Genomic DNA, 24,196 nt, shown 5'->3' with positions numbered 1-24,196 from the left:
TATTACAACTCAATGGACAAGGTTCATCATTAAATAATTGTATTACAACTTACAACTACAGACGCCTAAGCTGATTGACCTGGTTTTGAAAACATTGCCCCACGAAGGGGTTCTAAATTGGGTCTACTTGAAAACATGGGACGAAATATAATAGAGACTGTGGCATAAGAAGATAGACTGAATTGGGAATTATCCCCATTAATATTCAAAAGTAAAAATAATTCTGCCATTATAGTATTCCAAATAATTAAAGTTCACTGAAACAAAAATCTCAAACCTCCTCTCCAGTATGCAGCTTTGTGAAAGGATGCAAATATTGTAGTCTCACATTTCCAATACAAACTTTTTTTAGCACGAAAACATATTTCACTAACAAGTCAAAAGGTCCTTCTTTACACTTCACAGTACATTTCAGAAAAAAAGTTGTTTCCCCATGAAGGGGTGATTCTTGGCTCCACCGGGTGAATTGGATCTTGGCCGTTCATGGCCCGGGCTCCACATACAAGGGTTGGGCCCCCACACACAAATTGTGTGGAGCTCGGACTCATGAACGGTGGATGCTGCACCGATTTAACATAGAATGAGCCCCTATGAAGGCACTGAAGTGATGAATGAGTTCGTGAGCTTCAGAATTTGCACTAAAAAACATTAGGTCTAAATAAGACTACAGGAGTTAGGGTTGATATATATATATATTATGAGCCTTACCTACAGCCCCTTATTGGAAATTATGGGCCTACAATGAATGCGGACAGAGGCCCATTACTCGAGATTGTTTCTATTTGGGCCTACATTCAAGGAAAGCACATACCCGTTAGCCGAGATTATGAGCCTTCACATTTAGGCCTACAATGCAAGCGGAGCCCAGTTTTCGAGATTATGGGCCTTTCCATTTGGTCCTACATTCAATCGCTAGCAGAATATGGGCCTATAAACACGTCTTTTTCTTACTAACTTATTATATGGGCCTACAGGCGGCTCATTCATTATTGGAGTATAGGCCTGCTCTTCTGAGCCTACAATCAATGCAGACCCATTATGAGATTCTGAGCCTACGGTTAAAGGGAATAGACCCATTAATCGAGTTTATTTTTGGCGTACATTCAAGGAAAGCTCAGGATCGTTTCCTGAGATTATGGGCCTCCTTTAGGCCTGCAATCAATGCAAGCTAGCCTCATTTTAGATATTATGGGTCTCTTGTTATTTGGGCCTACAATGCGAGATCATGGGCCTTCCGATTTGGTCATACGATCAACCAACAGCAGGATCCCATTAATTGAGACTATGGGGCCTATAAATACGGTAAGAAAGAGGGCCATTACTCTAGATTATTGGGTCTACAAGCGTAAACGGTAGACTCATTATTGGAGATTTCATTGCTTCGCTTCTGGCAACAATCACTGCTAAGAGATCCATTATGATATTATGGGCCTACAATCAATCCTAACAGAGGCCCCCAAAAAACCCATTTTCGAGACTACCTTATTCATTTGGGCCTACAATAACTTGAAGTGAGACCATGGGCCTTCCGATTTGGTCCTACAATCAACCGCGGCCCATTTCGTACAACCATAAAAACCAAAATTCAGCTCCGATTTCTTCTTCTCAGAGTGAGGAAGATGCAGAGAACGACGTCGTATGCGAGGCTGGTGACAAGAAATCGAGGGTTTTGTTCCAAGAGTGGCGATGAGAAGATCGTAGCGTCTGTGCTATTCGAGAGGCTTCCGGTTGTCATTCCCAAAATCGACCCTATTGTCTATGCATTTCAAGAATTCTCGTGAGCATTTTGCTATACATCGTGATCTCTTTTACATTTTGAGGCAAAGTATGCGATTGCAGATAACGTGTTGAACCATTCGGGGAGATATCCTATTGCAGATAACGTGTTGAACTCTTTTACATTCGTGTGGAATGTTTGTCCCTTTTTATTTTGTTTGGAAGGGATTTGGGGAAGATAAATGATTGCATTGCTCTTTTGTTTCGTGGAGAAATGAACAATAGGATATTCAATATCTTTGGAATCAGCTACATAAGCATATTCCTTTTTGGCTAATGTTGTTGATTGTGATTTTTTTTAAATGGTTATTTTGTTCATTAGTTTTTGAAGCGTTTGGATCCATGTCCAGGTTCCGATGGAGACAGCAATATTTTCGGGAATACCCTGAAGCTTTCTTGAAAAAATCTGATGCCAGGTAACCCTTTTTTCCTTTTCTTTTACCTTTTTGGTTGGTTCGTGTTCTGGTCTAATAACAAATACACATGTGATATCTCTTCATAATTCATATGTGCCTCAATGACTAGGCTGCTAGAATATGCATACTCTTAATCAGTAGTAACAGACAGGAACTAACCCCCTGTATCTCCTATGGTCCTTACGCTGCTGCATTCCTTTGCATAAAAGTTAATTCAGTTCTTTTCTCTAGTATTGTCTGTGCGGTTTTCTATGTGTGGTAACAGTGTTTATATACAGGGGAAAAGGAGATTATCAAATTGACTACACACCAGCTCCACGGATCACCGATGCTGACAAAAATAATGATCAACGGTATATTTCTAATTTATTTATTTGACAATCAGTTCTCTTTTTTTCTCTTTCTGGGACCATGAACTTAAAACCTTCCATTTACTCCGTTTTCATGTAATAATTTTCATTCTGATTCTCGGGTCAAGTTACAATGCAACATGATACCATGATGATCAAATCCTTTTTTTTTCCTCCCTTTTCTTTTGTTAGGTCTGCATGTTTTTGTATTATAGGAATGCATCAGCGCACAGTATAAATGCATGCTGAGAAGTTTCATTTGTGCTACCAACGTCGTATGCCCATACACCATTCTATTGATGAAAACGAACTATTTCATGTAGGTCACTGCAAAGAGCACTTGATCAGAGACTCTATCTTCTCCTTTATGGTACTGCATATTGTTCTACGGGAAATCCTGTCTGGCATTTTCCTGAAAAAGTTTACGAGTCTGAACAGACATTACGCGGGGTAATTTAGCTTGCAAATATATGTAGGCTAAGTTTGGTTAGATGATTAGATTTGAGGTACTCATTTCAAATCATTTTATTAACTGAGGAATAGGGTGAAAACAAATATTAAAAGTAGCGAGGGATTATTCCCATCCTCCATGGATTTGGAACCTCCGTTATTGGGTGTCATGTTTTCTCAAATTCATTTCATTTATACCGTGGGAAAAAAGGTTAACATAATCCAAATGTTTGCAGTGTGCAGAATCTGCCTTAAAATCTGTGCTAGGAGATCTTTCCCATACATATTTTGTTGGAAATGCTCCAATGGGCCATATGATCATACACTCTCAGGAGAATAATCAGGACAACGCCTCTCATAAGGTAAGTGTCCTGTTTTCTTTAGACATACACTCATGTAGCATTATGTAAGTTCTCTTGTTTAATCTTTCCTACATCTTGGCAGCGATTCTTTTTTAAATCTCAAGTGATTGCTACAAACAAGTTAAATATCGGAAAATGCGAAGATTTTGTCTGGGTGACAAAGGATGAACTACTAAATTATTTTCCGGAGCATGCAGAATACCTTGACAAGATGATAATCAGCTGATGCATTTTGTGTTTAACCATCTATGGTTCAATTTATGATGCAGTGTGACTGCGTATTATTCAATCCTGTATTCCATATAGATAGATGGTCTTGAAAATCAACAGTTGAAGAAATTTTGTGAGCCGACCATAGGATTTTCTCAGGCAAAAGAAAATGAATGCACGCAGAAGTAGTTAATTCCAAGGCCTGATGAGGAACTCACTTTCAAGGCTACGTACGTAGTTGTTTTTTAAATGTGATAAATTTATTATGTATAATGCTACTGCTTTCTCTTTGGAACTCAATACTATTTGCAATGCCTTTTCTTGTTGCCACTTTAAGTTACTTACATGCAAATGAAGTTTTAAGTTGAGTCAAGATGATTTGTTTCGTGACATTACAGTATGAGTAAGAGCTGTCCCTCCTTATTACATGCATATCTTTTATTTTGAATTATCGATGACAAATTCAAACTTCCTCGAAATTTTTGAATGGGTAAACTATATTTTACTTCGACTAGGAATCGTGAAATTTTTAGTCCATAAAAACATAGGCGAGCGAACGAAGGAAGTTACTTCAAGCACGAGAAAATCAATTACAAAGTTTGACAACATTAAATTCTCAACGTATTGAATTTTATTCCTTACAACGGTTCAAAGAGACAAGAGTCCGCTTCAAATATCCTTACCCAGCAGTCGCCGGCAATTGCTAATCAGAATATACAGTGCCTAAGTGACTAAATTACATAGGTATGAATCTATTTTAATTCAACAGACCGGACAAAAGAATCGAAAGAACAAAATATGGCAACTCAAGGGGTATTAACAAAAATCTATACTTTTTGAGTATTTACAGTCACAATTCCATTCATTATCAATACCTTGGTGGTATTCTTAAGTTCTGAAAATTGTTTTCTGATGAGGTGAGAGGAACAGTGGAAAACTCCGAATCAGAAGGTTCACGATGCAAGAAATTTCCATGAATCGCAGGGAGCACTTGGTTTTGGTTGATGTAAGAGCTCGGTGTAGCAGTACTTGACAATCTGGAGGAATTCCCAATGTTGGGTAGATGTAAATCTGTGTCTGCGGCTTTAGGACTTCCTTCGAGTTGGTCTCGCTTCGATCCATTGTTAGTCTCCCTTTTTTCTTTTTCTTCATTTTCTTTAAGTAGAAAATCCACCCATAGATCTGCAAATGACTGAATAAAAGTTTCCAGAAAGTATTTTAGGCATTTGGTGGAAGAATATTGGAGAACCCACCATTTTTTAAATTTTAGTAATTCATGTTAATTGAAGAGCTACGAAGGCTAGTTTCTCGGATGGAATGAAATGGGGGAAACTATATAAGGCGTGTTAACCAGTATCAAAAGGAGAATAAAAAACCACAAGAGAATGGAGCAGTGAGAGAGACCTGGTCGTCTGACATAGCGGTAGAAGCTTCAGCAGAGCTGCCACCCAAGATGCCCCCAACTAATCGACCAGGAAAACCCAGCACACCCCGTACTACACCTTTGCCAGCTCCTTGATGAGCAATGCCTATCCTTTGCTTGTCTTCATCAGAAAATCCCAGCATGCGAACCATGAGATCAAGAACCTGAAACAATGGGTAAGTAGAGGTTACCATGGATGCCAGACAGGTACTTCTTGCTCCTTCATTATATAAACTGTCCATAAGATACTCTACATACAGAATCAGATGGGCATGAGCTTTCAGATGAATGTTTGATTAGGTATTAAGATTCTTAACAGAGCTAGAACAGGATTACTCGAAATACTTATAATGATTTTTTAAGTAGCTTTAGTTCCTTAGTAAAGCTTTCTACATCCTCCAGATCAGTTACTGTACCTCTTTGCTGTGATTTCTCTGGAAATAGGTCACCAGTAATTTAATTACAATGCGCCTGCAATAAAAACACTTGTTATGTTCCTTCTAATCAAAGAAAAGTTCCTGCAAAACTTTTAGAATATATATCAACTAGAGCTAATTTAAGTTCAAATATCATATGGATAATGAAACTACGAATCCATGACTGTCTTAAAAGAAAATACATACAAAACTGACAGCATAATACAAACAAGGTCATTTTAGAGCCACAAAATAGTCAAACCACGCTTTCAAATTTGAACAATCGGGGAGAGGAAGGGCAGTTGGCAAGACGAGCAGAAAAACTAAGCCCCAATATTTCCCCCAATCTCCTAGATTCTTTAACGAAAACAAAATAGTACAAGGAAGTTCACTATGGTGCATTGTAGTTCTAGATGGAGTGCACAAGTTCATATGGTAGACGCAACTACCTCTAACGTTGCTGATACTAGAACCAAGAGGTAGTTTACATGCTAACTGTTTGGGTACAGTCCAGAGAACATGTTCAAATTTATTCTGGATTAGATTAGAAATTTTTTTGCCAAGATAAAAAAAACGAAAAAAAAATGACATCGCCAGCTTTCTAATTGATAGTTTGATACCCTCGGTGCCTTGTTTCCCACGGAAAGGGCATATTCAGAAGCTTCTTACAACTTCCTCAACTTCCGTCTTTTGCTTATTATTTTTTCCTTTTTAAATTTGTTTGGGGATTCTTTTATTTTTTATTTTTTTAATTCATTTATTTTATTTTAAATTTTTTTCTTTTTTTTTTTGGATTTCCTACACGTGAAACCGTAAAGGTATAATATGATACAGATGATGACCAAGTAGTGAAGTCAATTTGGGTTAATGGTCCTCGCACAGACATTAACGTAGATAGCTTTTGCCTTTTAGAGCGACACCATAAAAATCAGTCATGACTAGAGATACTGACTGCGTCACAAAGAATGATCATATTTGGTCCACCTAGAATAAAAAGAAATGAAAAGATCAGGCTCTCTCACCTGTCAACGAGAAAATCAGAGTCCACAGACATTCGGTTTAGCCTTGTCATGCTTTGCTCAAGAGCTCGACGCAGTTTGTCATTATCCTCCTCAAGCTTCTTAACTCTTCTGTTTCTTTCCTCAACCACTCTTTCAACTTGCAAAAGCTTCCCTAACATCTCTTCCTTCCCCCTTTTTGATGCTTCTGTTTGTTGGTGTGCTTCCTAACAGCAGATGCAGGGAAAGATGAGGGTTTAAGTTGAACTGGAAACAATATAAAAGGACATGCATCTTATTAAGCAGCCAGATCATGATCTTGACCATGAATGAGAAAGCTGGCAAACTTTAAAATATCAAAGCTCACGGTCGTGTACCACATTTACAAAAACATGAAATAGAACTGTAAGTTGCTCAAATACATCACGACTTAAAAATTATTAGCTTCGATACAAGTGTGGTGTGTGCTGATGTTGAAAACTGTGATAAAGTTGAGAAATCACACCTTCAACATCTCGGAAAGTCGAGCAGATTCTTCTTTGGCCACGGACAACTCCTGTCCAAGACGTTCCTAAACATAAAGTACACACAGTCATACACATATTCTTTGCCTTTCTCATCTAATTTCAACGATGGAACAAAGTTTTACCTTAGCTTCAATTTCAGCATAATACTGGCCAAGGGCAGTTTGCAGATTCAGAACTTCCACATTCTTTGCATCTACAGTGCTCCTGAAGCTAGTCAATTTTCTATTAAGCTCGTCTATAGTTTCCTTAGACTTCTTAAGTTCATTAATATTAGACATTTTAATTTCTTCCTGACTTCCAACTGCCTGTTTCAGAGCTTTCTCCAATTGTAATATTTGAACTCTTTGATATTCATTGGCTTCTCGCAGTTCCACAATGATTTTATTGTCCTCATCCATCTTCTCTGACTCCTCAGATTCCTGTGGATATTTTTTTATATTACTCAATTTAAACAAGCACTTATATCATTGATATTGTGATAGACAACAGTACACCAAAAAGAGACGCGGAACAGCGCCAGACCTTTTCCAGCAAGTGCTGCTTAAGTCGTCTCAATTGTTTTACCGCTTTATCCTTTTCTCGGCGTGTTTCATTTAAGTCGTTCTCCAACTTCTGCATAGATCGCACTATTTCTTCCTTGTGGGAAAGTGCCTGCCGTGTATTACCTCTTAGACTAAAGTGCAAAAATATTAAAGAGTATGAATGCACACCACGAGAAATGCAGTGCAGTGAAAGTAAATGCTCAAATACTAATCCCTCTAAAGAAGCTAAATGAATTGAAGTACGGGATATGAGCCAACTTAAAAAGAAAAATGGAAAATAGATCATAATCAACATCGGAAAAGGAAAATATGACCCACCTCATTCGAGCTACTGGAATGCTTATTTGAAGAGTCTATAACACCAGGTATGTTTTGGTGCAACAGAGAAGAATGATTTGCCTTTAAAGCGGCCTCTAACTCATCTTTTTCTTTCTGTAGTGAAAAAAGATATTACATCCACGGTGCATGACGCATACGAATATATACATATGTACACGCATGAAGCATAAATAGGCACATATACATGTATTGAACACACAAGCGCGCACAAAATAGAAATGGTAAGATATTGACCTTTATAATAATCTTTTCATTCTCTAAAGAGGAAATGACTGTTTTCAATTTCTCTACTGTGTCATTGATTTCTTCTGTGTCACTTCTATGCAACTCCATTTCCAATCGTCCTATCTCTGATATCTTCCGGTTCAGCTCTTCATGTGCGTTGTTCAACTCTTTTGACATCTAGAGATGAGGAGTAAAAAATAGCTGTATATCAGTATCAACAACATAATAATTCCCAAATTTACCTAAAACATGAAGAACCTCTACAAATTCTGTTGAACACCAAGGAACTCACTTCATCATTTTGCCTTTTTAATGAGCTCAGATCTTGCCGAACATATCCGTTCAACTTCTTCTCATCTGAGAATTGATGAAATACATCAACTAAATAAAGCTGACATAGAAGCAGAGCTGGATCTTTAAAGAGTTCAAAAATACCTTGTAACATTAACTGCAAACTTGCCAATTTGTCGTGTTCTTTCTCAAGTTGTGCCATCAGTTGTTTCATTTGTGTTTCATGAGTTGCTTTCATCACTGCCATATTTTCTTCCATCATATCTGTGAGTTCCTAGAAGGCATTAATACAGCTATTATCAAGTCCACACACAGTTGGAAGATGGAATGTGGAAACTATCAATTGTAGAATGGGACAAATTTTTTGATGAGGAACAAGACTAGGCTTTCCAGTTTCAATTCCACGTGCATAGAAAAACAACAATGTAGAAAAATCATATGCATTAGTGAAGACAAGAATCAGAACATGGATGAAGTAAAGATTCGGCCATTTCTCTGAAACAAAATGACTTCTACATGAATAGAAAAGCAAACGCTGCTCCACCCCACGAAAGACCAAGGCTTCTATATCTGGAAAAGAACATTTTTCTCTTACTTTTGCATCTGTTGAAGAGGTTCCATTGCTTTGTCCATCCTGTTTTGGAACAACACCATTGATTTGTGAGCTTCCAACAGAACGGATCTTTGCTGCAGCTTTATTATGGCGATTAGAAGAAAGATCGCCATTCCCCTGAAAAAATAAGTAGGCATCAGCTTATAGAAGGTAAATCTTCATTTGCCAAATAGCTTAGACCAAGAAATTTGCGACAAAATGTTTACAATTTCATTTATCAAACAGAAGGCCATTTATCAAATCTACTTATTCTAACGGAGCCAATGTCCAAAGCATTATACTTATCAATAAAACACAATTCAGAATTGCATCAGCTTCACTGTTTACATTCCATATCCCTCTTCCATATCAGTATTAGCCAGCCTCTCCTCCAGTCACCTCCACCAAGGTAATCAATCTTATACTTCAAACTCCATGAAACTGCTTTCCATGACCAAATTGAGTTCACAGTTGAAACTAAAAATGTGTACTACGACTGAAGTATATACCTCCTCAAAGAATTTAAGATCCTTAATTGCATATTCACATCTTACATTTTTCGTGATAAGTAAATCCAACACTTAATTTACATTCATCTAAGACCAAAATCCAAATCCTCTAACATATTTCTGTCTCAAAGTGTCTTTAAATCTTTTATGTGTACCTTATGCACAGTTTTGGCCGCATTTAGAGCACTGTTTGTAGTAAGGAGATTTTGTTTCAATGAGCCATTTTCTTCAGTCAGCCTTGAAATTTGATCCTGTAACTTAAGAGTCAGAGTTAGATTTTAAAAGTAAAAAAGTACCATAGAAAGGAAGAAATCCTTTAATGTTTTACTCTTATAAAAAATTCTTTAGTTCAACCTATTTAGCAAAAGAAGTAAGTACTGTAAGGGGAAAACAAACAACCTCTTTTTCCTTCAATAAAGCCGCATAATTAACTGATAAAGCTTTGATTTCTGCCTCAGATTCCTTAAGTCTTTTAATATCTGATTTGTATCGTTCAATCTGCAAGAGAAAAAAAATGTATCTATGATCACAGCTGGTCACACCATATGCCGGATGAAGCTACAAATCGCTCTGTATAGATTGGAACAAAATAATTCAAGGCAAAAGTAATAAAATTATCCCCACCCCCACCCCCACCCCCACCCCCACCCCACCTCTATCAAAATTAATAACAATTCGGCTAAAAGTATTGTGCAAAAGTATAATCTATTAGAAGAAAATCAGAAATCATTTCATGCAAGTTAGGTTAGGACTTAGGAACTGCACTACGAAATGTGCATATGTTCAAGTGCAATCAGAAATCATTTCATGCAAGTTAGGTTAGGACTTAGGAACTGCACTACGAAATGTGCATATGTTCAAGCGCACGACTACAACTTGTATCCTATTCTTCACAAATGAAAATCACATTCAGGAAATTTTGATGATACGATCTTCATTTCTAGATCATGGTAGGTTTTAGCATAGATAGATTTTTCCATAAACAATCAAAGTATCAAACCTCACCCAAAATCAAGCCTAAAAATGATAATTCAAACCAGATTAATTGTCAGATGGAGAAGAAAAATAATAAGTACGGTAAATAATTCCAACTAAAAATATATTCAAAAAATAGTCGGAGAAAACACACTACCTCGCGAAATCAAAACAAATACAGCACAAATAACTCGCGAATACCTCATGATCATAAGGGGAGTCAAAGCCATTGGTGATTGGTGAATGCATCGGCGAACGATCAAAATTGCGAGAAATTCGCCGCTCAGAGACTCCATTGCTGTTTTCCGATCGCTCCCGGGGAGGAGTACACAAGGAGAGCTCATCATCGTCCTCATCGTGAACATCTAGCGCAATTTTACTCAAACTTTCCTTTAAAGTGGCTACAGAACTCCACATGGCATCAAATTATACGCGGCAAAATGCCTTTCTGTATTATTCCTGCATATATATCTGAATGTTTCTTGGTGATATCTTCTCGGATTTGAACTCAAAGAGAATTGTGAAGATCGATTGAGGGAAAAACTTGGAAATTGAAATGAATTAGATTTGGGGTTTTTAATCTTACGGTAGATCTGATAAAAATGTGAACTAAATAGGTTGCCTAACGCCTACGTGAAAAATAATAATAATAATAATAATAACAATAAAGGAAAAAAAAATTAATAACAATAAAGGAAAAGGAAAAATAAAATTGAACGGGCCAGGCGACGTAATCGGTAATCCAATAGCAGTAATTACCAATTCTTTGGGCTTCAGTTTTTGAAAATTGGGCTCGATTCCAGCTCCCAGCCCATTAACGTTCAACAATATCTTTTTTCCTTTTTCTTTTATTTTTTTTAAAAAAATTATTTTTATGGATAACGGTCAGCAGTCAGCAATCAATTTCCATTTCCACACTCTTAGAAATACCTCTTTTTTATTTTTCTTTTTATTTTTTTTAAAAAATTCTTTTTAAGGCAGGATTATATGTTAAAAGGATGTAGGATTCATGTTTAATCGCAAGTGTTTCGGAGTAAAATATATTAGTTATCATTTTAGTCTATCGTTTTATCTTTCATCATTTTCTTATGAGTCTAATAGTATCTAAATTAATGAACTCGTGTTCGTTTGAAGCTATAAATAATATAGTCAATTTAGAATTAATAATATCCAATTGCTGATACAATATCTAGTGTACTTGATTCGATTTGGAGAGCATTAACTAATGTTGAATTACTCATATATCTGTCACTCAAAATTTTATAATTACATAACTTTGGGAGACCATGGTATTTTATATTTCTCATGCTTTTTTATTCTTTTAGCTCCTTGAGATTATTCATATATCGTTTTTTGTAAAAATAACAAGCACAAATAAAAAGCAATAAAAACTTTAAATATCAAATGTGCAAACAAGATCATACAAGCAGAGTAACACAACTCTAACTGGTTCACAACATACATATCTACATATTCTAGACATGGCTTTTGATAGAAGAGCTGTAACCACTTTCATCATCATAGTATTTGGACCAAAGCATCACTCCTCCATACTTTTTGGACCCTTTAATCTTGGGAAGCACTTTCGAGATCAGTTCGGAAACAGGGACGAATCCGGTTCCAGCTGCATCAGGTGCTGCGGGTAAGCCCAAGAAGATCTTGGTTGCAGGAATAGAAGAAGTCCATATATTCCAAGATTCTTGAAAACTTGTAGCATTTAGAGGATTGAACTGGCAAGGAGGATTGTTGTAGAACTGAACCCAAACGTAGTCGAATAGGCCAGTCTTCAAAGCTCCTCCCACCCATTGATCAGGAAACGGGCACTGTGGAGCTGCGGTCAAGTGCACTTTCTTGCCTCTCTTGCTATAGCTTGAAAGATATCTTGCAAGTTCATCCCAATGCTGGCCTGTTCCAGCTTCGATATCGAAGTCAACTCCATCCAAAACAGCCCCACCAAGAGGCCGGGACGTTGATTTTCCACCTAAAAAGCTGTTCCAAAGGTATGTAGCAAGTTGCCTCGCGTCCCCGGAGGAAACAAGAGAGTATCCACCGGCTCCTCCTCCGATAGACAGCAGAACTTTGATTCCTTTTGCTTGACATGATTTAATATCCGAACTTAAACCCGTGCATCCGTTGCTGTAAGGATCACAATGACCGGCAAGATTGAGCATTGGTTTCTGTCCGTTTCCGAATGATGCAAGAAAAGCTAAGATCACATATTCATAGTTTCCAGTGGCACAGGTATCAGCGAGTGTGCCTTCGTTCCCGTTTTGACCCCAGTATATCGCGATTCTTCCGGCTTCCGAGCCTGCCACTAGCATTAGCATCAGCAGTGCAAGAAAAGTAGAGATGGTAGATTTCTTGGAAGCCATAAAAAGGTATCGATCTTTGGATTCAAACTCAGTAGATTTGTTGAGTTTCTCTGGTGCAAAACTATTGTAGCAGTGCATGCTTCTTATAGTGCAAGAGTTAATGTATGATTAGCCGATATTTTGTCACATATTTTTGTGCCTTTCTGGTTGTATGCGTGGCTGAAAGGTCACGTATTTTTAATGCACACGGAGTTCAGAAAAAACTAAACCTTTCGTGTTATAAAAGTGTGTGTGTCTTTTAGCTGCTGTTTGTTTTGTTACATTCAAATTGATTTGAATGATCATGATTCTGATTAAAAATAATAATAATTACGAGTAATTCAACATATCCACAACAGCTATCAGACTTCAATTTTCGCTACATCTAACCGCAAGATTCTTCACCTCAAATAATTTTTTTATTAAAAAAATGAGGGCCGGCTAAAAATTTGGAGTCGAGGTATTTAGATAAGCAGAGGTTGACAGGAACTAGCCCATCCAATTTTACTTTTTTGAAAATGAAATGAGGAGTTTTTAAATGTACAAGCCTACAAGTGTTCTTGCTACTAAACATATACCAGATGCCCATACCAGACCGAGTTAGAAGTGGTAGGCTCAGACACAGGCCTGGGTGAAGGAGTATATTATCTTAAAGGATAATAGTATAACGTACCTTGGAAACTATTTATAATCATAAAACAAATATTTATTAGTTTATAATAGAAAGTGAATTATTAATATCATGCGGTTCATCTTATGTCTAATCCCTGTATTTGAAGTGTTCTTAGAAAGGTTTTTGAGTTTATGAACTTCGCCAAGATTGCTGCTTCCTGATGAAGGTACACGATGCACCAAAGTTTGTGTTCCCCAATGATTTTATCCACGGGCTCGCCAGGTTTCGGAACCTGGGTGCACAATTTTACGGAGCCCGCAAAAAAAAACTAAAAAAAGTGGCATCCAAAATTCGCAGGATTTTTATTTTTGATATCAACTTATAAAACAAAGTGAAACAATTAGAAAGTTAGAAGTGTGTCCTAAAGCATGAAATCCATAATTTATTTTGCTCAAGACAGGCATTGTTGAGAAGATATAAGCCAAGGAAGCTAAGAACAGGACCTTAGTATTTACTCAGCTCATATGCCATTCAGGGAATTTACATTGCATAGTTATTATTGACAGATGCCTGAGTTTTTAAACTCGAACTGTGTCAGCATCATACAAAATTTGATACATTTTGAAATCCCAGAGCACAATGCTTTGGAAAGAAGGCATCTCAAGATAAGCTGGAGGACACGATTAACACAAGGGTCAACATCCACCACATAGGCACAACATATCCCATATATAATCCCAGCTCGAATTAGCGCTCGAGAAGATGAAAGTTGGAAAGTTCAATTTCTTCTACTGTAATACTGACCAAAACTCCTGTAAGACAGACAAGCGCTATGTTTCTCATGATCTTTCGAAGTAACACTTACTCACCGGAAATTTCAGTAATAATAGCACATTTTTTCATCAAGGTGGATGAAAATTCAAAATAAGTAGGCTTTGGGGTGGAGGGGCAGCCTATTGTCTGAATCATCTGCTCCACCCCTAACACTTGAAATTTATGGGGTCCATTTAGAGCAATATTGTGAACTCTGTGCTCATAGATCTTCCCATTTTTGTCTAGCTTGTACTCTGAGGTCCCATCAAACCGGCTACGGCTCTCCCATGGAATTCGTGGGATGCCATGAACAATCCAACGAACCATTATCATGTTCTCCGATGGCTGCCAGACACTAACAATGTCAACCCACAAGGTTTTGAAAAGGATGCCTCCATAAAATCTCAACGACCAGAAGATGGACTTGTAGTTTTCTATACCAGCAAAAGTGTTGTATGGATCTTTGAACACAATATCATCCCTATGCCATGAAAAAGAAGAGTGAAGAATTAGAGAAGTTAATATTGTCCTTTTTGCATTCACAGTGAGAGACAAAGTGTCACAACTCTCATGAAATTATAAAGTTCGATTAAATAATAATAGAGAAAAACACATTCACATTTCTAATCATAAGCCCTTCTATACACTCCGAGCAGAATAAACTTATGAAACGTCTGCTCCATATACATTGGTGTTTGATTTGAGGGGGATACTATACTATAAGAAGTCGATCAAAAACTTTCAAGATGCGCACATATGGCAAATCAACATATACAATCAATAAGCTAGTGAATTTTATAAAATCCTTTATCGCAGGACCTAAGTTATAGGAAACCAACTAATCAAGACTGACAGACGTTCTATATGGCCAATCATCTTTCTTTTATCACTCCTCATCCATACCAGTGTACTTGACCACCCAAGCTACATGACAGGAGAGATACATGGATATCAAAGTATTGCAGATCAATTCCAAACCTAAATCGAAGGAAATAAAAGCGGATTGTTCCCTTAATTATACCTCGATCATGCATTAAGCAATAAATTCTCAAAAATAAGCCAAATTGGCCACAAAAAACTGATCAATACGAAACTTATACAGCTTTCAACATCAACAGAGAATAAACCAGAGAACAGACAAACAGATGGCCATCATGAGCATCAAACTAATCGATTATGCATTTTTTTGCCCCAAACAAAAAGGCATGAAGAAGTTTCTTCAACGTCAAACCTGTAGATATCAAAGCTGAGCTCTTTGTGGAAAAGCTCCGGAAACTCCTCTCGAAGGGTCCGAATAGCATAACCCATATTGACATAATAGTTCCGCCTCTCTTCTTCCTCATCCTCATTCTTCCTTGAAGGAATAGGCGCGGTTTCACTCTGCTTCACCTGAGAGGAGAAAATTCCGTGCAACCACCCAACACTATCCTGGTAATTACCCCTCAAATTCAAAACCTGAGCAGAACCCTTTTCCAAATCTCTAACACTAGAAAAGACCCTAATCCCAGAATTCCTACTCTTGATACTCTGACCAATTGATGATTGATTTTCTCGGCTGATTCCAAGAGATGAAAACATCTCCGGATAGGGGATCAGAAGCGCCATTTTTTTATATCAGGAAAAGGAAATAAATCCAAATCTGCGCGATAATTTTCAAAAGATGAGCATTTTCTTCCCTTCAAGCTTTAAAGATCGATAATTCTAAATACCAAATGTGAGCGAGAGAAGAGGTGGACGAATCATTCTTCGAAATTGGGTAGGAGAAGAATTTTGTATTGGATAAGTTTGCTTTTTTGGATAATTTATAATCACAAAGATTTTATTATAAATTCAACAATTAAAAGCAGGGGACCACCTTTACAGGTTTTTTTTAAAAAAAATAATATAAAAATATAAAAGATTTATAAAAATAAACATTTGTTAAATTTTTTTAAAATAAACTTACGTTCCATTATATTGTCCTATTTTATTTTCACACAATTAAAGAAAAATTTATTGTGAAAGTAAATTTTATATAAACTTTCTATTTTATTTCTATTTAATATATTAAAAAATGATTGCACAATTTTCAAAATTTAGTTAATAGGATTATATATTAGTAAAGAAGTATAAAAAATATTGCTAAATATAATATATGCCTATATATTTGGTAGGGATGTGCAATCGATCAAAACCGAACCGAAATTAACAAAACTGAACCGACCAAAATCTTTTTTCGAACAACCGAACCGACCGATCTTTAGCATAAAAACCAAGTTAACCGAACCGATTAAACATCGATTATTTAAAAAAAATAAAAAAAAATTGAATATCCAAAGTAATCCTCAAATCCATTCCTAACAAATTATTGATGCTTCGACAAAGTCTCACAATTAAGAGTTCCACAAATCAATAATGTCACTGGGGATAAGTCACGCATCATGACCTAAATTGAGAAGATACAGTTGGTTAGATCAAAAAGCAAAAACAGATATTCCTATTTTCGAAAAACAAAAACCGATTTGCCTCTAACCTTTTTAGTTCATTTTGGTTCAAAGAGGAAGAAGTCGTGGCTAGACTCCTCGAGGCTCGAACGCAGACAAATTGAGAGAAAGAAGAAGATGACACAAAAGAGAATAAGACGACGTCGGGGCCCAAGATGCAGTTGGAGTTGGGTAGGGCAACAAATGAGTTGTCTTTTTGGGTTTTGGACATGTTGATTAAAGCCCAATATAAATAATCTGAATTCTTTGGAGATGTTGATTAAAGCTCAATATAAATAATCTGAATTCAAAAAATAAATCAGGCCGAATAATAATTTTTAAAATATATATATATATATATTAAAATCGGTTTAATTGGTTTAACCGAGTTTTAAAATTCAAAACCGAAACCGAATCGACTAAATCGAATTGAGCGATATTTTTGAAAAAAAAAAAACGATCGATTAAACCGAACCGAATTTCCAATTTAATTCGGTTCAGTCGGTTATTTCGGTTAAACCAATATTTTGTTCACCCCTAATATTTGGGACAAACAAAAAAAGAATCGTGGACATTATAATTGGGATGAAAGGAGTAACAATCTGGGACCGAAAGCACAGTGTCACGCATAGACACCTTCATGCGTATTCTGGAAGACTTTCGGAGCATAGTGTATGGTAGAGGTTATATAAATTCTATAATTCTATACATTAGTCATGTTATAGACTTGTGTAGAACTCTTTGGAATGGACTTGTATATATATATTGTAGAAGTCACTACTATAAAAAAGTGAAACCCTCATTTGTAAATCATCAAATTAGAAAAAAAAAAATACAAAGCATTTTCCAAACTCGCGTGTTCGTACTAAAATACTTACACACTTGCGCAATAAAGGCTGCTTAGCTAGTACTCGCGAGAGGCAAACCACGTGTGATCAGCGGTGATCTTATATTAAGTCTGTGACAAGTAGGCCCGTTTGGAGATGGGTCTAAATGGGTCAACCCAAACAGGCTGCGGGTTGAGAATTTTATCGTTAATATATCAACAAAAGAATTCATAAAGATTTCAATAAGAGTGAATTCAAGAAACCCAAAATTTATAGATGCATGAAAAACATTTTATCGTGAATATATCAACAAACGAATTCAAATCGGTATCTCTAAAAATAAGTAGAAAAAAACAACAGAAAAAACAGTACTATTGTCCAAAACCTCTCTAATTCTCACGATGATATTCTCTCCGCCAACTAGAGAACAACTTCTGCAGGTGTCCCCGGAATGCTGTCGAAGCAGTGACGACAACTATAAAACTGTACACGGCTTCACCAAACTCCGCCATGAAACTCATCAGCGCCTTTATTTTTCATAGGTTCTAGATCCATTGATTTTTATGCGGCAACGACTTCTTCAAGAAATTGGAGTTGAAGGCCGCCACGAAATATCAAAATTTTTTTGAAATTGATCTACAACTGATTCTTGTCAAGATTTATAAAAATAAAACATTAGTTAAATGTTTTTAAAAATATAACAATCCAGTCCCGGATTCAACAGATTCCTTTTTTAATTTTAATTTAAAAGTTTGTTCTCCTAACAATAAATTTTAATTATCAATTTAATTTTTTTACTACCCATTGTCTAGCCGCTTTTCCGATAAAAACAGAGAAAAAACAATTTTTACTTGTTAACTGGGTTCAAGTTAAGAAATTTTTAAAACAATTTTCGCCAACCTGACCCGACCACCCAAATTGACACCCTAAGTGTAAATACGATATTAAATACAAAGTTAACGAATTGGGTAATAACTTGAAATAAAGTTGAAATATATGATTACAATTATAAAATAAATTTGAGAAAAATATGTTAATTGTACACGTGAAAAATTAAATATTATATATAAATCGAAATACACAAACACAATAGAATAATGTGTTTCCTCTTTATCCTTATTCTTTTTAGTTTTTATTAGGATTGAGATCGGGTTGGGACTCGTCCCGTAATCCTCCTTTCCAATCCCTATTTCGAAAATAATCGGGAGACGTTTTCTTCCGATCTCGTAATCGATACATTTCAGAACTCAAATATTCGAGATCCCGTCGAATAGGGAGAGAATATTCCGACATTTTTAAAATTTTATTCGAAAAACCCAAAACAATAATTTTTTATTTTTTTTTTTGAAATAAAATACTACTTCGAATATTATATTTCAAGAAAAAAGAAAATTTCAACTTCAAACATATAATATTAAAATATTGTGAATAATATTTCAAGATTTTGTTAAAAGAATAACGACATACTGTACATCACATAATTAATAATTAAATATTCATGAAGCAAATTACTATATAAATTTTGTTAAATATATGGGAAAACTACATATCTTATTCTACATATTTTGTAATTAAATATTAATAAATATAAAGTAATAATTAGTTTTTAAAACAATACGCGAAAATAAAATGTCATTTCACGATTCTACTATTCAATTAAACGAATTAAATCCACAATTAATTATTATATAGGCTAATGCCAAATAATATTTTGTCCAATCTATTAATAAAATTATTAATAAAATATATTATAATATTATTTCAAGATGGGTCGGGAATCCCATCAGGAAATGATTTTATTCCCGATCCCTAATAGAAAAAATCCAGAAACTTCGGGTCGAAAAAATTTCGAATCAGGATAATTTTGAGACGAGAATGATATAGGATTCGAGAAGGATTGAGATTGGAGGGAATTTTTCTTGCCGTAGTTTTTATCGAAAAATTGCATGGCCAATGGGCCAAAAAAAATTAAATGATTTTTAGGAAATAAAACTTTTTAATTAAAAAAATAAAAAATAAAATCAGAGCCCGTGCTATGTTGGCAGAGGCTATGATTGAATCGGGGCTATGAGTATTACCCAAATCATGTTTTCGATGATCAATATCTCTACACAGAAACATAATTAATAAGATATTGTTGATGTGGCAAATCATGAGACATTTGATTTATGATTAGGATAAAATTCTTAAAATAGGTTGAACTCTACCAAATCGAAGACTTTCAGACCCAGATAGTTATATTTTTTAAAACATTTAACAAATGTTTTATTTTTATAAATCTTTTATTTTTTTATATTATTTTTTTTAAAAAAAAACCCTATTCTTATTACCGATCTTTTGAAAAATAAATTATTTGATATTTTGGTAAATTTATATATTTTGTGTTATAACTTATTATTCAATTAATTATAAATATTTTTAGTTTATTTCTTACAAAAAATATTTAATAATTTCGATTTCTCCCTTCTTTTATATTTTTTTTATTATTAATATGCCATTTAGACCAATTGCAGAAAAGTATCTTGTCTTGTCTTGCATGTATTTTATTTTTATAACAAATAACAATAAAATATTGGTTTCAAGTTTTGTTTTACACAAATAGATGGACAAGTATATAACTAGCAGTGGGGATTCAGCAAGCACAACTTTTGTCCAGAATTACTACTTCAGTTGCACTTATCATAAACCACAAAACTTGTGCATGTAGAACGACAACACCACCACATACCAAATTTATAGGTGTCTCCAGGAGCGATATCCACAGCGGTGTGGTGCAGTGATGAAGAATGTAAAATCTCTCTCTCAACGCCTCCAACATCTTTGGCAGTAGTCGATGCAAATGCAGATAAAACTCGTAGCCGATGCTTAAGAAATTTGAACAATTGAATCCCGTCAACCAAAAAATGAAGCGAAAATCAGATAAATCTCATGTTGGATTGACTGATGAACCACTGCGTTTGATGAGTCCTTCAGACTTGGTGTTGGAATTTCCAAAGTTGAGAAAGAGAGTTCCGTGAAACGCATCCTCCAACTCATTATAGTCTGCCAAGTGGAGACTCGGAAGCATGATCATCCACCAACCAAAGGCCATAATCTTGAAATCGCTTTATCTTCTTTTCAAAACCAACTATATAGTTGTTATGGATGATAACATGCATCCCCTTGGTTTCTCGTACCCAAGTCTTGTTCTTGAAATATAAACCTCCAGTAGGGAAAGCATGTTGGGGAAGCAGGTACAAGTCCACCTAAAGTGATATCACAGATATAATGCACAAGTAAAATAAGGAACTTAGAGCAGGGGACATGACCTACATAGATGCTGATCCCAATATATGCATACCTGCTCGGCAGTTTTATTCAAGGCCCAATTAAAGGCAGGTTGGTCGTTAGCTTTCTTGGCTCTAGACCAAGGTTGAGCCTGAAGTTCTTCAATCCACCTATTCATAACAAGCTTTGCTCCACTGGTGGGACGCAGATAGATCATGCAGCTGCAAATGTAAGTCCGGCCCTTTTTTCCTGGAGGTGGTAAATCATGAGAGTGATTCAGAGGCTTCACCTGACATTAAAAAGGGGCCTAGTAAAAATTCATGGAAAGAACAAATTCTTCTACGATCATATGTTAGATTTCAATTGAGCCAGTCTTTGAGTTACAGATCGATTGGCAATTAATAAATTAATCCATTTGAATTTGCAATCAATTCTAGTATACTTACATAAGCCATGTCATCTGTGAAATACACGTCATGCTCGCCTTTCAGATAAGGAAAGGGATCTGCCAGCCAGACCATGTCAACATCATTGTACATGACATTATAGCCAAGCTCCAGAATTTGTAGAAGATGTTGGGGCCTTCTGGCGGTAAAATTAAAGAAGCCCTGAAACATGAAATAAACAGGGATTATCAACAAGAAAGTGAGAAACCACTGTCACATCTGGAAGTTGCTCACTAGAAATAGACAAACATTTGTAGAAAATAGCTTATAACAACAATCCTATAGCATCCATCTCTTAAGTATTTACACCACACAAGTTAAAATTAGCTGTAGCAGTAACTTTTCTACCAAAAATCAGAAAGGCATCTTACAAAGGATTGCAGCTAGTATGTTCAAATTAACTTTGTTCCGAAATATTTGCTTCTTGAATTAAAGCTTATTTGAAACCAACTTGTAGATTAACACTTCAATGATTGAAGAATGCCAAGACTCACCGGACCATACACATTCGTAAAATGAACCATGAATTTCCCTACCGGTTATCAGAACTCCATCAGCAACATCATATCAAATATCATCTCAAATTCTAGAAATGCTTTAAAGAAAGTTAAAATATGATTCAAAAGATGATCAACAATTAGCAGCCCAAGCGTAGGCAAGTGCCGCAAGTTGCACTAGGTCACCACAGACAGCTACTGCTGAACAATAAGCAATAGCATCTATCAGTATATCATTATCCGATTGAAAACAACTATAAAATCCTAAATATACATTTACAGGAATCGCGTTTTGTATTAATTTTCAGATAATGGATACAAAAACTCTAAGCTCCTATAGCTGATACCAGACACATGTTAATGTTAACCCTACAAATAATGTACAAGCTATTCCACAAAAGGAAATGTGTATATATCACCAAATCGCTCAAAAAGAAAATAAATAAATAACATATACCTGCGACCCAAACTTATGTGCAGCCGCCGCCTCCAACGCAGGAGGCACTAAAACCGCATGCCCCGGCCACCGCTCATTAACCTTGTAAAGCGTAGCGTAATCCTCCGCAATCACCAAAACCTTCTCCTGCTGCCTCTGCTGCGCAATGCTAATCAACCAATTGCTCAAGAACGGCAAATAAGCCTCACTCACCGCACAAACGATCAAAGTATTATCCTTTGCCACTCGAGCCGCCGCATCGGCCAAGGTGTAGTGGTGCCACTTCAAGTTTGAGCTCGAATTCAAGGATAAAAAGCTAAATGGCGCCTGAATATAAGGGAACAGCAAACCAATAACTACCAGCAGAGAGAGGAGGAGGAGCAAGGCCGGACGGCTGAGAAGGGCGGAGGATATGGGTTTGTGATAATTTTGCAGGGATCGAGGGGATAATTGGTGGCGATCTGTGGAAGCGTTCTGATTCGGCCTTTGATGAAGAAATTGTGATGCCATTTCCTTGATTTGTACTCTTCCGTTCCAAAAAAATTTGGGATTTCTACAGAGTGGAAGATTTTGATGGATAAACGGAGAGTTCACACACTGACACGCACTAGACGGTGTGATCGGATCTGTACTGGAGTGCAAATAATATGAGGTGAACTGGAGACGACGAATCGGAGATTTCTAATTAATAATGGGCTGAGACTAAAAGGGCTTCTTAATTTTATTTTTGGGCTGGAAGCATGGGGTTCTTCTTGCTCATCGGCATCGGCCATTGCAAACCCATTTTAGCCCATGAAAAGCCCAATAATTTCTTGTACTAATAAAAGATTCGGGCGTGGGAGGTGCAATGCACCTAATTAAACTAGAAAAGTGAAGATCTAATTTCTAAGAAATCAAACGACTGCGAATTTCACATTTGACAGTTAGTTATAGTCTCATAAATCGATGTGAACTCTAAAAACAAGGAATTCAGAATGAAAATGGCAGTGAAATTCAATGAACAACTGTTCAAATTCAAGAGGAACGATAAATAATAATGAAATGAAAAACTGGAAAATTTGCTTGGGATAAAGGCTTGAAGTTATGTTCTAAACGAAAAGCATATATAACTCTAAAAATTGAAGCTTATCTCAAATGTATCAATTGTGTCCCGAGTATTTATAAAAGATGTTTGTGTTAACATCTTATACAAAAAATACACGAACATTTTATACAGTAATTTATTCATCAAGAGTTTTTGTCCTGCATATTTATCGTAAAATAAAAATTTCCCTACAAAGTTAATTATTGTCAAAATTCAATAGGCTGATCATATTATATTTATATTGGTTGAGATTTTATTTTTAACCTGATCAGACAACAACGAGGATAATTGGTAGAGCATCACCATCGTATCAAAAGATTAAAATGGTACGTCAATGAAAGGCAGATTGCTTTGTGTTGATTTACAATATATATGACTAAATAAATAAATAATCAGTGATTTAAAAAATTAAAAGGTCTCCTTTTTGAATAACCAAAAGTAATAAAGGGTGCTAATTTCTTGTGTGGTTGGCCATAAAAAGGGAAAGTTCTTAATTATTTAGGCATTGACTAAATTTAGTGGGCGATGGAAGAACACACCAAAACTTAGAAAAATAATGAATTATTTGAAAAGGCTAATGAATTGCATAAAGTACTACATGCCGCATGCCAAATGGGCGATAATTCATCCAAAAATAAGAAAACGTGACAGATCACTTTCTTATTTTTAACACAATTAATAAAAAAAAAAGTCATTTGATTCGCAACTAACATATGTAAAAAAGAGAGTTTTGATATCATAGATAATTATCATAAATATATAAATAAACATCAATTGACTTGCTAATTACTGATTAAATATACAAAATACCACGTCTACATGTACAATATATTACGTAAATTGTTGTTCATTTAAGTGTCTGTAATAATTAGACATAATATCACAACTCTATATTAATTAATTAGTACACAATTTTAGTGTGTAATATTTTTACTATTTCTATTGACTTCACAGATTGGTGGTCTATCTTGTCACTGACTCGATATGATGTGTCACTCT

General features: G+C 35.7%; 5 protein-coding genes across 5 annotated transcripts; 1 reads left to right on the top strand and 4 right to left on the bottom strand.

Moving 5' to 3' along the window:
- Nucleotides 1-1,619: 1,619 nt before the first annotated feature.
- Nucleotides 1,620-3,659, top strand: LOC140887575 (uncharacterized). The gene is made up of 6 exons (XM_073294901.1): nt 1,620-1,777; nt 2,127-2,192; nt 2,471-2,545; nt 2,866-2,992; nt 3,229-3,354; nt 3,437-3,659. Exons 1-6 carry the CDS (start codon nt 1,620-1,622, stop codon nt 3,578-3,580), a joined length of 696 nt encoding a protein of 231 aa, XP_073151002.1. The 3' UTR covers nt 3,581-3,659.
- Nucleotides 3,660-4,172: 513 nt separating this feature from the next.
- LOC140887830 (golgin candidate 3-like) lies at nt 4,173-10,976 on the bottom strand. Its single transcript, XM_073295339.1, has 15 exons — nt 10,603-10,976; nt 9,826-9,924; nt 9,582-9,677; nt 8,921-9,055; nt 8,470-8,599; nt 8,327-8,391; nt 8,044-8,211; nt 7,789-7,902; nt 7,451-7,579; nt 7,051-7,347; nt 6,907-6,972; nt 6,426-6,628; nt 5,404-5,458; nt 4,969-5,151; nt 4,173-4,756 (listed from the first exon to the last, which is right to left on the bottom strand). Exons 1-15 carry the CDS (start codon nt 10,816-10,818, stop codon nt 4,433-4,435), a joined length of 2,280 nt encoding a protein of 759 aa, XP_073151440.1. The 5' UTR covers nt 10,819-10,976; the 3' UTR covers nt 4,173-4,432.
- Nucleotides 10,977-11,776: 800 nt separating this feature from the next.
- On the bottom strand, nt 11,777-12,825 carry LOC140888001 (hevamine-A-like). The gene has a single exon (XM_073295672.1). The coding sequence runs from the start codon at nt 12,771-12,773 to the stop codon at nt 11,877-11,879; it is 897 nt and encodes a 298-aa protein (XP_073151773.1). The 5' UTR covers nt 12,774-12,825; the 3' UTR covers nt 11,777-11,876.
- Nucleotides 12,826-13,787: 962 nt separating this feature from the next.
- On the bottom strand, nt 13,788-15,953 carry LOC140888002 (uncharacterized). The gene is made up of 2 exons (XM_073295673.1): nt 15,410-15,953; nt 13,788-14,659 (listed from the first exon to the last, which is right to left on the bottom strand). Exons 1-2 carry the CDS (start codon nt 15,781-15,783, stop codon nt 14,227-14,229), a joined length of 807 nt encoding a protein of 268 aa, XP_073151774.1. The 5' UTR covers nt 15,784-15,953; the 3' UTR covers nt 13,788-14,226.
- A 4,051-nt stretch (nt 15,954-20,004) lies between these two features.
- LOC140888000 (UDP-D-xylose:L-fucose alpha-1,3-D-xylosyltransferase MGP4-like) lies at nt 20,005-22,751 on the bottom strand. Its single transcript, XM_073295671.1, has 4 exons — nt 22,135-22,751; nt 21,181-21,342; nt 20,808-21,023; nt 20,005-20,712 (listed from the first exon to the last, which is right to left on the bottom strand). The coding sequence occupies exons 1-4, from the start codon at nt 22,621-22,623 to the stop codon at nt 20,503-20,505; spliced, it is 1,077 nt and encodes a 358-aa protein (XP_073151772.1). The 5' UTR covers nt 22,624-22,751; the 3' UTR covers nt 20,005-20,502.
- Between the last annotated feature and the right edge of the window lie 1,445 nt (nt 22,752-24,196).

Source organism: Henckelia pumila, chromosome 3 (assembly GCF_033568475.1).
Source record: "Henckelia pumila isolate YLH828 chromosome 3, ASM3356847v2, whole genome shotgun sequence".
NCBI lineage: Eukaryota > Viridiplantae > Streptophyta > Magnoliopsida > Lamiales > Gesneriaceae > Henckelia > Henckelia pumila.
Note: the sequence above shows the minus strand (reverse complement) of the source record. Positions and strands in the feature narration are given on the sequence as shown.

Excerpts from the sequence above, each read along its gene's own strand:
- LOC140887575 (XM_073294901.1), top strand. The coding sequence starts at position 1,620 with ATGCAGAGAACGACGTCGTATGCGAGGCTGGTGACAAGAAATCGAGGG. Across the intron at positions 2,193-2,470 it reads TTGAAAAAATCTGATGCCAG|GGGAAAAGGAGATTATCAAA; the intron begins GTAACCCTTTTT and ends GTTTATATACAG. Across the intron at positions 2,993-3,228 it reads CTGAACAGACATTACGCGGG|TGTGCAGAATCTGCCTTAAA; the intron begins GTAATTTAGCTT and ends AAATGTTTGCAG.
- LOC140887830 (XM_073295339.1), bottom strand. The coding sequence starts at position 10,818 with ATGTGGAGTTCTGTAGCCACTTTAAAGGAAAGTTTGAGTAAAATTGCG. Across the intron at positions 9,925-10,602 it reads ACTCCCCTTATGATCATGAG|ATTGAACGATACAAATCAGA; the intron begins GTATTCGCGAGT and ends TTTCTCTTGCAG. Across the intron at positions 4,757-4,968 it reads CCGCTATGTCAGACGACCAG|TCATTTGCAGATCTATGGGT; the intron begins GTCTCTCTCACT and ends ACTTTTATTCAG.
- LOC140888001 (XM_073295672.1), bottom strand. The coding sequence starts at position 12,773 with ATGGCTTCCAAGAAATCTACCATCTCTACTTTTCTTGCACTGCTGATG.
- LOC140888002 (XM_073295673.1), bottom strand. The coding sequence starts at position 15,783 with ATGGCGCTTCTGATCCCCTATCCGGAGATGTTTTCATCTCTTGGAATC. Across the intron at positions 14,660-15,409 it reads CTCAGCTTTGATATCTACAG|GGATGATATTGTGTTCAAAG; the intron begins GTTTGACGTTGA and ends TTCATGGCATAG.
- LOC140888000 (XM_073295671.1), bottom strand. The coding sequence starts at position 22,623 with ATGGCATCACAATTTCTTCATCAAAGGCCGAATCAGAACGCTTCCACA. Across the intron at positions 21,343-22,134 it reads CACATAAGTTTGGGTCGCAG|GGCTTCTTTAATTTTACCGC; the intron begins GTATATGTTATT and ends TTCATGTTTCAG. Across the intron at positions 20,713-20,807 it reads TGAATAAAACTGCCGAGCAG|GTGGACTTGTACCTGCTTCC; the intron begins GTATGCATATAT and ends ATATCACTTTAG.